This window comes from Crocodylus porosus, unplaced genomic scaffold, assembly GCF_001723895.1.
Source record: "Crocodylus porosus isolate Cpor-Errol unplaced genomic scaffold, CroPor_comp1, whole genome shotgun sequence".
Lineage (NCBI taxonomy): Eukaryota > Metazoa > Chordata > Crocodylia > Crocodylidae > Crocodylus > Crocodylus porosus.
In genome coordinates, this window is record NW_017728931.1 from 38,309,617 (window position 1) to 38,322,363 (window position 12,747).

At 45.4% G+C, this 12,747-nt stretch overlaps 1 protein-coding gene across 4 annotated transcripts in view; it reads left to right on the top strand.

The window, feature by feature from the left end:
* The first annotated feature begins 5,241 nt into the window (after positions 1-5,241).
* Positions 5,242-12,747, top strand: part of DNM1L (dynamin 1 like) — a 60,219-nt gene continuing 52,713 nt past the window's right edge. For 3 of the 4 annotated variants that reach the window (XM_019544641.1, XM_019544643.1, XM_019544642.1), the window contains exon 1: positions 5,242-5,462. In XM_019544641.1, the coding sequence (XP_019400186.1) occupies positions 5,361-5,462 (102 nt within the window). In that variant the 5' untranslated portion in view covers positions 5,242-5,360. The remainder of the gene's footprint in view (positions 5,463-12,747) is intronic. The other variant, XM_019544644.1, reaches the window with a different exon arrangement.

Here is a 12,747-nt window from a genome sequence, read left to right on the forward strand (position 1 = left end):
CACGCATCTTTATAACCGTTCCCTATTCCAGTTCAATTTGAATTTGTCTTTCTTACAGAGATGTAACTTGGTGACAGCAGTGCACGGGCACAATTGGTGGCTTCTCTGTTGGAAGTGGCAACATCCAGTCCAGCAGTGCAGCTCCTGCTATATTTCTGTCCCCCAAAGTCAGCACCCCCTCCCACTACCCCTTTGTTATACTAGTGCTTTTTTAAACACGAGTGTTCCAAGATTGTATGCTAAATTCCAGATGAGGGCTCACCAGTGCTTTGTACAATGGCATCAGTACTTTCTTAGTGCTACCAGAAATACTTTGCCTGGTACAACTTGTGATTTGCATCGTCTTTTCATGGCTGCATCACAGTGGTAGCTCACGATAATCATAGGATTTGACCACTGCACCCCCTCTGTTTCAGGTCATTGCCCTCCTAGAGTCTAGCAGAAATTCTTTTTATTAGTTCTAAGTGGATGATCTTGTATTTTGTTTTATTAAATTTTACCACACTTCCATTACTCCAGTCTTCAAGGTCATCTGGTCCTTTCTGAATAATATGCTTGTCCTCCTCCACCTTAATAAGTCCCCCCCAGTTTGAGTCAGCAAGTTTTGTTAGAACGGTCCTATTTTCTGCACACAGTTCCTTAGTGAAAATACCAAGGAAGATCAGTTTCAAAGCCAATATTAGATAAACAGCATGATTAGCCTCCTAAAACTTTCCCTTTTGACATTTCTCACCTTTTTCCTTTTAATTGGTTCCTTATCTAATTTACACTTCTTCTACCAAACCTCAGCTTTTCCTGGTTCTATGTTCATAACTGCTTTGCTTCTCCTTTATTCTACCTTAGTTACATTTTGAACCTGGATTTTCATTGTGGTGTTTTCATTGTTTTCATAACTTCTCAAGTTATGACCAGGGATCTGGGTTTTCCATTCACCATGAAAAAATGTGGGAAAACCCAAATTTTCTCATTTTAAGGAGAAAAACCTGGATTTTCTTCTTTAAAGGAGAAAAATATGTAAATTGTGGGTTTCCCTTTTGTAGGCTGGCACCTCATCATCATGGCATGGAGCTCCCAGCAGCAGGATCAAGCCTCCCTGCCCCACTGCCCTGCCACACCGGGTCCTGCCCGTTGGGTCGTGCAGGCCTTGGAGGGGAGAGCAGCAGGGCGGGGAGCGCTGACCCCAGTGGGCAGTCTGCATCTGCCCCCGGCTCCGCTCCAGCCATGCTGCCCATGGGACTAAACAAGCTCCACTGCAGCAGCTCCACCTCCCACCGATGGTAGCTGGGGCTCAGGCATTGCTGGTGGGGACAGGGCTGCAGACTCGGGTCCCTAGCTCCGTATGCCTGGCAGCTGGGGGCCCTCTCTGGCAGGGCTGAGGGGGGACTGTGGGTGGGGAGTGAGGGGCACCAGCAGGGCCCAGGGGGTGGTGTTTGGCAAGTGAGGGGCAATGGCATGGGCGGGGCACTGGTATATCAGGGCTGCTCAGTGCCACAAAGCGGTGGGGAGGGACAGCTGCAGCTAGACCTGTGTCCTGTTGAGTGAAGAGGGCAGGGAGAGGGGCACTTTTCTGATTTTTCAAGAACCCCCCACAAATCAAACATTAGTATTTATAGGTATGTAGAATGTATTTTATTATAGTGATTGAGGCACTGGTAGGCTTTCAAACTGCTTTAAATGGTAAATATATCAATAAAACATTGTATTCAACTGATACTTTTATATACAGTGGTGTTTCATTTTAATCATGGAAAAACACAGATTTTGGGGGTTTTAATCAGAGAATTTACTATTTCTATTGGAGAATCTGCAATTTTTAAAGAGAGAAAATCAGGATGCCTGGTTATGACAATTAACACCATCTCCTTGTCAGGGGTGGAGAGTGTTGAACTAGATTTATTTAATTACTTATTAGATTTATATGCCACCCTAGTGTTTTGCAACTAGACCGTCTCTGATGGATGTTCATGCAATATTTTCTAAAATCCTCCAGTGAAGGAAATTTCACACCCTCCCCAGATTATTTCCCAGTGTGTTACCATACTAATTATTAGATGCTTTTCCTAAAATCTAACTTAATTTGTTTTAAGCTAGATTTCTTCTTAGCCTTCCCCAGGGTGCCATGGGGAAATATTGATTACCATCCTCTTTACACAAACCTTTTTCTGTGTTATAAGACTGTCACCATGTTCCATTTCCTCCACCTCGTGTTTTCTAGACTAAACAAGTTCTTTTTTTTTAACTTTTCCTGATAACTCATATCTTCTAAATCTCCTCTTTTCCTGGAGTCTCTCTTATTCATCTGCAAGTGTGGTGCCAGAATTTGACACAAAATTGTACCTGAGGCCTCATCAGTACCTAGGAGAGTAGAAAACAGTAGCTAGGAGAGTACCTAGGAGAGTAGAACACAGGAAGCGACAGGGCAACTATCTTTTATTGTACAAATGAAAGGCTTAACTCCAGTTGCTCTCAACCAGGGTGCTTTACCTGTGAGCTCCTTTTAAAGTTGTCACTGGATATCATGCAATATTAGCACTGTTGGGTATGCAAACACCTACATATGATTCACAAAATAATCCCAGAGATTTCGACTAGGAATCCCTAGTGCTAAAACCATTCTGGCCTGCTGTGGGCTGTCTTGAAGCAGATGATTTGCTTTATTATTTTTCCATAGCCAAAAACAGAGTGAAAACTAAGAGCTGCCATTTTCTGAGGGGGTGTCTCGAGTCTAAAAAGGCTGAGAACTACTGCTTGATGCATGGGCAGCTGGTGTCTCCTGAGTCAGGGGGGGCACTTGCCCCCCCCCAGCAGCCAGTCAGCAAGTAGGGGGCGGTCCCCCCATGGCCAATTGCACCTTGTGGGGACCACAGGGATTGCTTCTCCTGATGCCCCCACCCCCTGGCCAGTGCTCTTGGGCAGAGGCACTGGTGCTCTTGCCTGCCTGTCTTTCCCATTGCCTAAGTGGGAAACACTGTTGTTAGGGGGTGCACCAGCACTCCCAAGGGGTGTATGTGCCACTGGCCTTATCAAGTCCTTTCATTAATGCACAAAACACTGAGCATGAAAGGGCCTTGTTGCATGGTAAATTTGGGCAGCTCCTGGAGCTCTTAACCCCTGACTGTCTGCACATTAACACCTTAATGTGTTTTAAAGCACTCATAATGTGGCTCAAAGTTATGCCACTCCAAGACAGGATTATCTCTTGATCCCCACAACTCAGTTCCTGTTCCGTTAAGGTGTGGCCACTCCCCATAAATGTGCCACTCAAATTGAAGGTGTGACTGCTCCAAACTCCAAGCTAGCATTAAGCCGATCAACATTTGTGCAGCTCACAGCCTAAAGTGTAACAAAGCCCAAACAGAGGTTGCCATTGAGTGCCCTGTGGATAGACAGGCTCTGCACACAGCTGTAGAACTTAACACAGGACAAAGACCTTAACTGAGGGGTCTTTACCAGGCACAAAACTAAAAAAGAAAAACAAAAACCCTTGCTGGTTCTTCCTCAAAGAAATACAACTGTTTCTTTCCCTAACTTTCAGGAGCCTTTATTTCTATTGTAAATAAACTTAGCAAGATGGAGAGGTGCAAATTTACATGGAATGCCATAAACTGGGACCAAAAATTAGCAGCAACCCACACAGTGCACAAGGCTTACTGCAATGCAGCAAACCTGGCAGACAAGATGAGGGTAAATCCACATGCCCTATCTAAAGGGTTACATACAGGGTGTGTGTTTGTATACTTCCATGAATAGGTGGGGCTTTTTTGTGTCCCTCTCCTCCCGCTGCTTGCTGTTATGCTTCAAGAGCACTCCGTTAAGCCAGTGGTTCACAGCCTTTTTAGACTGGGTCCCCCTTGTTAGAATGAGGAGGGGCCTCAGAAAAAGCTCTCTCTTTGCTTTCATTAGCTTTTTAGTTCAGTCAGAGCAACATCGCTCACTGGAACACCCCTCCCACAATACGCCAACCAAGTAGGTAATAGGGTAAGGCCCTAACCATTAGACAGCACCCTGTGGCACCCTTGAAAGACTTCTTGCATTCATTTGATGGCCAGTGAGCGCTGTCTGGTTTAGTGTCTCCCCTTGGAACTCTTGTTATGAACCTTTGCCCTTCACTCCTGTCACTGTTTTGATTGTTTGTCCCAAGTAATCTGTAACGTTGCTAATGGCCTCCAATACTAAAGGGGCCTTATAGTTTCCTTGGCAGGCCTGAGCCCCTGAAATCCCCTGGTTGGGAAGCACTGCCAGGTGGACTGCAGCACCTCAGATTCTGACTGGAAGCTGCTGCTCGCAGCCATGAGGTGCCACCTGAGGGAGCGCTCCAAAAACATTGAGCTGCCTGATGGTACCCTCCCCTCATCACCAGCCACAGGGAACCCCCACTGCTTCCTGCCTCAGGGCTGGCAAAGGGGCTCCCCACCCCAAACAGCACTTGCTGAGCACTTGGTGCTGGTCCTGGTGCCACCTGAGCTGTGGAAGTGCCCCCCACCCCAGTCTTGCAGGACCCCAGCATAGGTGCACCCCGGGTTGCCAGGCGTACTATAATTATCGCATTTGTACAATCATTTCAGCCCTAGTATGATCAATAATAGTAAAAGTGTTCAAAATGTACGATCATTTTTAAGGCGGCTCATTGATGCAGCATAGGCAAAACCCAGGTCACTCTCAGGGAGTCTTTAACTGACTTTTGGGCTGGCTGTCAGCACTTTCTTATGCCTGCTTGCCTCAGAAGAAAATGCTTCAACTTTGATGACCCAGTTTTCACTCACTCACTGCTACTTAATAGTGGACAATAGAAAGGGAATGAGACAATTTATGTTCTTAATTGCATGCTTGCATTTTTTTCAGTGTACGATCGTTTTTCAGCAAATTCGATCATTTTGAGCTTCCAACAGAATCGTTTGATATCTAAGACCTGGCATCACCGGGGAAATATGAAGGCAAGCAGGGCTCTACGTCACAGAAACGCAGCTGCGCTCTGTGACGCCACTACAGGCACAGGCAGAGCGTGGTGCGGGTTTTGACGTCACTGCGGCACGAGGCCTGAGTGGGGGGGCCACCCCGCTGTGCGGACCGATGACGCGCCCAAGAGAACCCTGAGCCCAGCTGCTCCGCCCCACCCGCGCGGGAGGCGGGGCCGAATGGCGAAAGAAAGGACGCCCGCGGGACTACAGCTCCCGTCGACCTGTGCGGTCGCGCTGGCGTCATGGCGCAACAGCCGCACACGGCCCGCTGGGGCGGGGCGTGGCCGGGCCGGGGTGGGCGAGGGGCCGGCGCCAATGGCGGCTGGCGGACGGGGCCGGTAGAGCAGTTGCCCGTGGCCCCCATTCATTACCGCTGCGCCCCACTGCCTGCCCGCCGCCGCCATGGAGGCGCTGATCCCGGTCATTAACAAGCTGCAGGATGTGTTCAACACAGTGGGCGCCGACATCATCCAGCTGCCACAGATCGTCGTGGTGGGCACCCAGGTGAGGCCGCCCCGCTCTGCCCGACGGCGGCGCCTGACCCTGCGCGGCCGCCGTCAAGGGCATTTCCCCGTGACCGCCCCGCGCTCACCACCACCTGGCCTCTGCCCCGTACTGCATCGGGCCCTCGCAAGGGCGGCCTCGTGCGGCGCCGGGGGAAGGGCAGGGCAGTGGGGCTCCAGCTTTTCCAGGCTCGAGGCCCCTCTGGGAAAACACCGGCTCTTGGTTTTTGCTTTTATTATTTTTGACAGTTAGGAAAATAACAGAGCAGCTCTTTTGTGCTGTTGTGGTCTTTTGTGAATTCTTCTCCACTGCATGTTTTTCACACCTTGGATTCCCATTTGAGAAATGTGGGTCTAATATGTGAAGCATGATCACGGGGCACCCCGCAGGGGAGTCACTGCTGTAGAGCAGCAGTTCCCGAACTCTGACACATTGTGCACCAGCAGTTTAAAACGATACAACCTTAAGTATCACCAGCAAATTTTTGTCATCTAAAGCAATTACAATACATCCGTTAACGCGTACCACTGACAGGTGGTCTGTCTACCTCTGGTGGTACCTGTACCACAGATTGGGAACTGCTGGTGTAGAGAGATCTGGTTCAGTGCTCCCCTCTGTAGCAGCCATCCTTGCGCCTATCATGTTGGGGCCAGGCTTGGTTGTTATTGCCAAGGGGTCATGGGCTGTTGCCCACCAAGAAGAGCTATAAGGCTCAGTCAGATGCAGGGTCCTGGGCAGGATGGACCATGGGTCTGCCCTGGGGTGGTGATAGTTGTGTTCTTAAGTTGTGAGGGGGTGAGCACTGCAGCATAGATATTGTTTTTTTGCAGTAGGGTGCCGCTCCATTCACAGCAGTTACAAAGGCGTGCCTCCAGTGGAGCAGGGTTGAGAACTGCTGTTATAGTAAATGATGACTAGGGACCTACCTAATTCATGGCGGCAGCCTCCACATCTTGTGGTCCCAGTGTAGTGCTAGTAGGCATTTTCGCAGCAGAGTGTGGCACCCCCTTTCCCTCCACTCCGTCTCTGATTAGCTAGCTGCCCCTTCCTGGAGGCTCCCAGTTGGATATGTCCCTCTGGGGAGGGGAGTGATTTCTGGGGCCCCTCAGCCAATTGGAGGCTTGGTGGGGAGGGGGATGCCATGCTATCCTACAAAAGTCTCCCTGTCCGTGTCCCGCCGCGCCCCCCACCCCCCGCCACTTCGGGACACCAGGGCTTTCCTGCCTCTGTTTGCAGCGCCCCCGCCTACTTGCTGGCCAGTTACCTGCTTTTTTGCTGGGGCTGGGCTTTTTTACTGGCAACTTCCCAAATTCATGGTTTCCATGAAAATTGGAAAGTTGTGAATTTGGTAGGTCCCAAATTATGACACTTAATTTGGTGCCTTTTTGTTGCTTAAAGGGATCTGGTCATCTTAAACTTGACTAATTCTTTTTCCTTGTCCTTGTTAGACTCAAAGGCATCTCTTTAGAAAATGCCAGCTTTTAATTTTCATTTGTTTTTTGACTATGGAAAAATAATGGAACATTTTTTCTGTTGCAGAGAACTCAGAAAGACCACCACAGATCAGAATATATTTAATGCTATGTATTCCTATTTGAAATCTTCGGGTTTATCTTGTGAATCATGTTTGTGCACCTGACAGTGATAACAGGACCCAGGTTGAGAATTACTGGTCTACAGTGAGAGAAATGCAGGAAATTTAAGCACTGAAAGTACCAAGTCAGCTAGATTTTTTTTCAAGTTTCGCATTTAGGGAGGCTTAGAGTATTGTTCTTTATCTAGAAAAAAAGGAAGTTTGCCACATCTATTGTTGTTGACCAATTGTTGAAATGACAGTGACAGCTATAGCGGAAGTTGGCAGAGTCTTTATATTTTGCTATCACTTGTAACTCTTGCCCACATGGAGCCTGACTGATGTTGTTGAAGCTTTGTTTGTAGATAGGTACATGGCTAGGATTGGCACCATGTTTTCTGCCAGAATGGTATTTATGTCTAGGGTTACAGCATCCCTTTCTCTTGCAGACTCCTCCCTTCTCCCCTCCTGATAGTTTGCTGGTTACCTGATAAGTAGAAGAGGAGGAAATAAGACTATCAGTGCTTCTGAAACCAATTTATTCAAAATATTTCTATGTCCCTTTCAACACTTAATATATATTAAGCCACGGATATTATGTAAGCATGTAATAGGCTTTCTTTCAAAGCCAATTAGACCATAATGGACAGTAGTAGTACAGGAAGTGTCATTCTCTTTTTTTTTTTTTTTTAATCAACTTTTTTTAAGATGGAATAATTAATTGTACGTAAGTTACTTAGCACAGTAAACATAAAATAACTGCAATAGATTATGTTCTCTGTTCTTTGGAGGGATCTACTTTGACATAGCAGGGCACTTAAAATATTGCTACCTATAAAATAGCCTTACTGTCTTTTCCATTCTAGAAATGAAGCTGAGGTGGTGTCGTGGCGTTGTTCTGTCACCTTTACGGTTAAACTTTACTTGCTTATGTTGCAATTTGCAACAGGCTTTAAGAGCACATGGGTTAGAATCTGAAAAGATGAACAACTTTCTCTTTGTTAACCATTCATAGATGAATAAACTACTTGATAATGAGCACCCTTAGTTTGAGCAATTTATATTTACAAGCGTTCAGTGTTTTCAAATATTCAGTACAATTGTCTACTGTATTAATGAATCTTGCTTACTGATCTTCTAGATTAATTTCTTATGACACTATTAATGAGCTCCTTTCAGCAGTAATAGAGTGTATCCTTACCAAATATTTTACTGGAAAACATTGTCATACCATATTTATTAGGTATAATAGCTGCACTCTGAATTTGGACTATTTAGGGTGACTCCAGTTTTATTGTCTTAAGATTGGTTTGAGTCACTAGATTTCTGGAGACTTCTCAAATATATGTCAGTGTTATCTTCTTTTCAGTAAGTCTTGAAATATGACTCTAAGTTTCCCCTTATGGTCCAATTACTTCAGATATTTTTGGTTAATGCTATATGGCCCTTGAATTTTGTTTCTCAGAGCTCTTATGTCTTAGTAGGGTTCTGATATATGAAGACTTTTAATGTCGCCTTTCTTTCTTTACAGTATTCAGATGTTTTGTATTCTGCACCTGCATCCTCCTTTGTGAAAACGGACCCTCTCAAATGAAAGAATTTTCCCTGTCAATATATGGTTCCCATTCATTTTTTTGTGTATGTATATGCACATGCACACATTCATTTTTCTCCTTAAAATATACATTGGTATTAGTATATTCTACTTGCAAAAGAAATTAATTGTTATATTCTGTTTAGTACATCCATTGCTTTTGTTCACTGTGGTTACTAAGCTGGTTCCAGTTTTTCTTTGCTATCTGATGTCGCATATGTTGCTGGTGGCATTCTGGATTTGTTCTTGTTTCTCTGCATGCCACAAACATTCCCTCTATTTCCAGAGCCTTTATAACTAGAAATTGCCTGTGACCCTTGGCCATGCTTTAATTTATTTCAGAATACTCTCTCTTTCCCTTATGTGCTCTCTTCTGTTACTTTGTGATTTATCATTTCCTTCATTCCTTGAAAACATACTCTGCAGAACTTCAGTGAGCTATTTTTTTCCCTTAAACATTTTAATTCTAATTACCAAATATTTCCTAGTGGATTTTTGGGCATTAACTCAGATGTCCTCTTGCCTCTAGTCATGTTCTTATTACTCAGAATGGTGTGAAAAATGTTCAGTTGCCAGTTCTTCTTAAATATTGCAGAAGCTAATAAATCTGTATCCTATTATAGATACTTAGTTAACATACTTACCAGCCTTAGTTAAGGGAGTGGAAATGTCTGTTTACTATTAGTTTAGATCCTTTGAACCCTAGTTTGGCATTACTAATTTGAATTTTCCTGCAGCACCTAGATGCAAGTCCATTCTGTTATTTCTCCATTTCTTTATTGGTTTTTGTGTCTTTGTTTCTTTTTCAAGTTGTCTAATCAAGAAATCATTAACAAACACAGGCTGGGAATACCACATAAATGCTGCATGTACAGTAGCATTGCAGCATCCAGTACTGTGACACCTTTTTGTTTTGTCTGACCTGAGGACTTACTATTCAGAAGGCACTATGGGACTGTTGCAACCAAACATCACAAAGCAGTTGAATAAAAAGGAAGAGTGGTGCTGTTTGAATGAATGAGTGCATGTACAGGATGTGCATGTAATCGGAGAGTTGTCATTAAAGTTAATTACTTATGCTTCAAAATCAGGTCTTGAGTTAAAGAATAAGTGGAAAACAATAAGTGGAAATAGAACTAATTCATTGTAGATAACAAGAATATTATCACATTTGGCCATCTCCAGAGAGTGGTAATCTAAGTATGTAGGTGAGATGGCTATAGTCCTTCAGGCCATTAATATTTGGCATGTGCAGAGATTTTTTAGGAATCATTGCTGCTTCCACTGACCTAAAGTGATGTACAGAAATAAGTGTAGGATCATAGGAAAGTAAAGCTGGAAGGGACCTTATGAGGTCATTTAATCCAGAGTTTCTCAACCTGTGGGTTATGACCCAAATGTGTGTTGCAAGAATATATGAAGGGGTCACAAACAAACATAATCAATTTTGAAAGTTTGTTGATCCATTTATAATCTTTTAAAGGAGAAAAATATGGGAAACCATTGGTTTTCCTTTGCAGGCTGGCAGAGCTCCAGCCTGCAAGGGGTTGCTTGGGATCCCCCCTATCTCTCCTTGCCCCCCACACTGGGAAGCTGGGGCCCGGTGGAAGGGGGCAGCGGGTCAGGAGTGATGAGGGGCACTGTGTCAGGACTGGCCATCAATTTTTACAAATGGATCTGATGCAAAAAAGGCTGAGAACCACTGATCTAACCTGTCCTGCTGCTCAAGACAGTATGTAGCTCACTGCCACATCAATTCTTCTAGTAACTTTATTGTAGAAAAGCGTTATGATATATTTTGTGCCATATTTAAAATGCTGGCCTTACCTGTGCATACCCAGAGTGACTTCAGGACAGAATTTTAGGTCAGTTATGATAATGCTGGGTTGCACATATACTTATTGCAAGAGGTTGACAGAGACCAGCTTTCCAAGAAGATTCCTTGGTTTTGTCCAGCAGACTTTCTGTAATCCCAGTATATCTGGAAGTATGCATATAAAGACAGGCTTTTGCTTGTTTTCTAGTTAGGCAGTTGGCAACTGTTTGGAGAGGCAGGCTGGAACAACACAGCTTGGGTCTTAGGCAAGCCCACTTCTCCCCATCTTCTACCTGTGGGCCAAGCATAGCTCACTGCCTAGGTTGAACATGCTGCTTGAAGGCCCCCAGTTCCACAGGCCATGTTTTGTCAACCCCTTTTGTAGTTTCTTCAGTCTGTTGTAGATGCTTGTGAAGTTTCTGAACTTCCTGTTGGAAAGTATGTAAGGTAGTTTCCAGAATCTAATGTTGGGTGATCTTTTCATTTGGGAGAAGTGTCTTGTCACATCTGCATGCAGATATGAGATTGCATTACAGTTATTTTATTTTCATTTGATTTTTTTTTTTAAGGCTCTGACTGAGGTAGTATCCTCAATTCTGCACTGGTAGACTCACTTTTGTTATCAGGATCTTTACTTCAAGATTCTGGCGTATAGGATAGGAACATATTGATATATTTTATTAAAAAGGAAACTTAACTTTTTAACTTTCAGGTCAGGAAGGTGAAAAAGTAGTTTGGAAAGCCAAGTATATACTCCTAGGTAGACAGAAGTGCTGTGGAAAGTGTGTTGGAGATCATGGAAAAAGCAATGGGGACTTGTGGTAGAGGTGATATCTTTTATTATACCAAGTAGATTTTTGCAAAAAAAATCTTTAACTGCAAGTGTTTGGGCACAAACACCCTTTGTCAGTCATAGGAGAAAAAATTGTAAAAGTTGTCATCATGGGGCATTGTGGAGAAATGTAAAGACTTAGTTAACTTAAATTTCATTTCGGTGGCCTCTGTTGCATTCATCCACAAGTGAAGCATTCTCTTTACTTTAGATTTTACCCCAGTTTTTGCTCATGTGGATGATTATTTAGCAAGCCTGCACAGACCAGGAAGAAACCCCTAGGGCGCGTCCACACATGCATGTGTGCTTGCAGCAGCCCAAATAGAAGTGGTACAAATTTGAGCCGTAGCTTTTTGCTTCAGCGCATGTGTTCGGACATGCACTTTGGTGTGGAGCAAATTGTGCCACTTGGGGCAAAATAACCCTGCCTGGCTCATCTCGGATCTGCGGCCAGGGGGAGCTAGAGCCTGGGGTCAGCACCTGTGCTGTTCCCAGCAGTATAAAAAGCTGCCCTGTCCTAGCCTCAGCAGTATAAAAGCTGCCTTGGCAAGTAGCTCGGGGCTACTAGCTCTCAGGAGCTTCTGGGGCCCAGCCAGTTAGTACCTGGGGACACTACCCCTTGTGCCAGCTGGACTGCTGAAGCAACCCTGAGAGTTCCCTGCACCCTCTACCCACTGCAGGGTTTGGCAGTGGGGGCTGCTGCCTGGCTGTGACCTGCTGCCCACCTGCCAGACTCGGATGGGGACTGCACAGCCAGTAGAAACATCTGCCCCTCTGGGCCAGCTGGCAGTAGACTGCGGTTGCAGGGTTGGCTTTTATGTGGCACTACTGCCATGTGTGCTCCTGCCTGGCCATCTAGGCAGCTATCACCTGGAAGATGTTCCAGGTGTGGTAGCCTGCTTTGAACTGTCAAAGCATGTCCTCTCGGTCCCATTTGGCCAGGAGGTCAGCCACAGCCAGCTGGGCACAAGGTGCCACCTCTGAGCAGGCAGGCTTCTGTCACTGGCCTCCCTAGCAGGAATTCTGGTGTTTCCTATTGGAAAACTGAAAAATCCCTGATTAAAAAAAAAAAAAATCCCAAAGTCACTCTGTACAATACCCCCAAATCCATTTTCCTCCACAAGTAAAACAAAAGACCACTATAAAGACGGAGACAGCGATCAGTTGGACAATGTTTTATTGATATATCTACGGTGTTAAAGCAAGTCTCTTATCATAATAATAAAGGGAGCTCTAAATACATCTTTCATGAATTCATTAATACATGTTTTGCTGCCCTCCCACAGGACGATGGCCCCCCCCAGTGCGGTGTTTGTCCCCCCACACAAGGGGTTCAGCCCCCCCAACGGGGTGTTTGTCCCCCACACAAGGGGTACATCCCCCCAACAGGGGCCAAATGGCCCCCGCAGGGGCTACCCCTCCTCAAAAGGCCCACATGCCCCACCTCAGCCCCCTGATTGCTGCCCCACC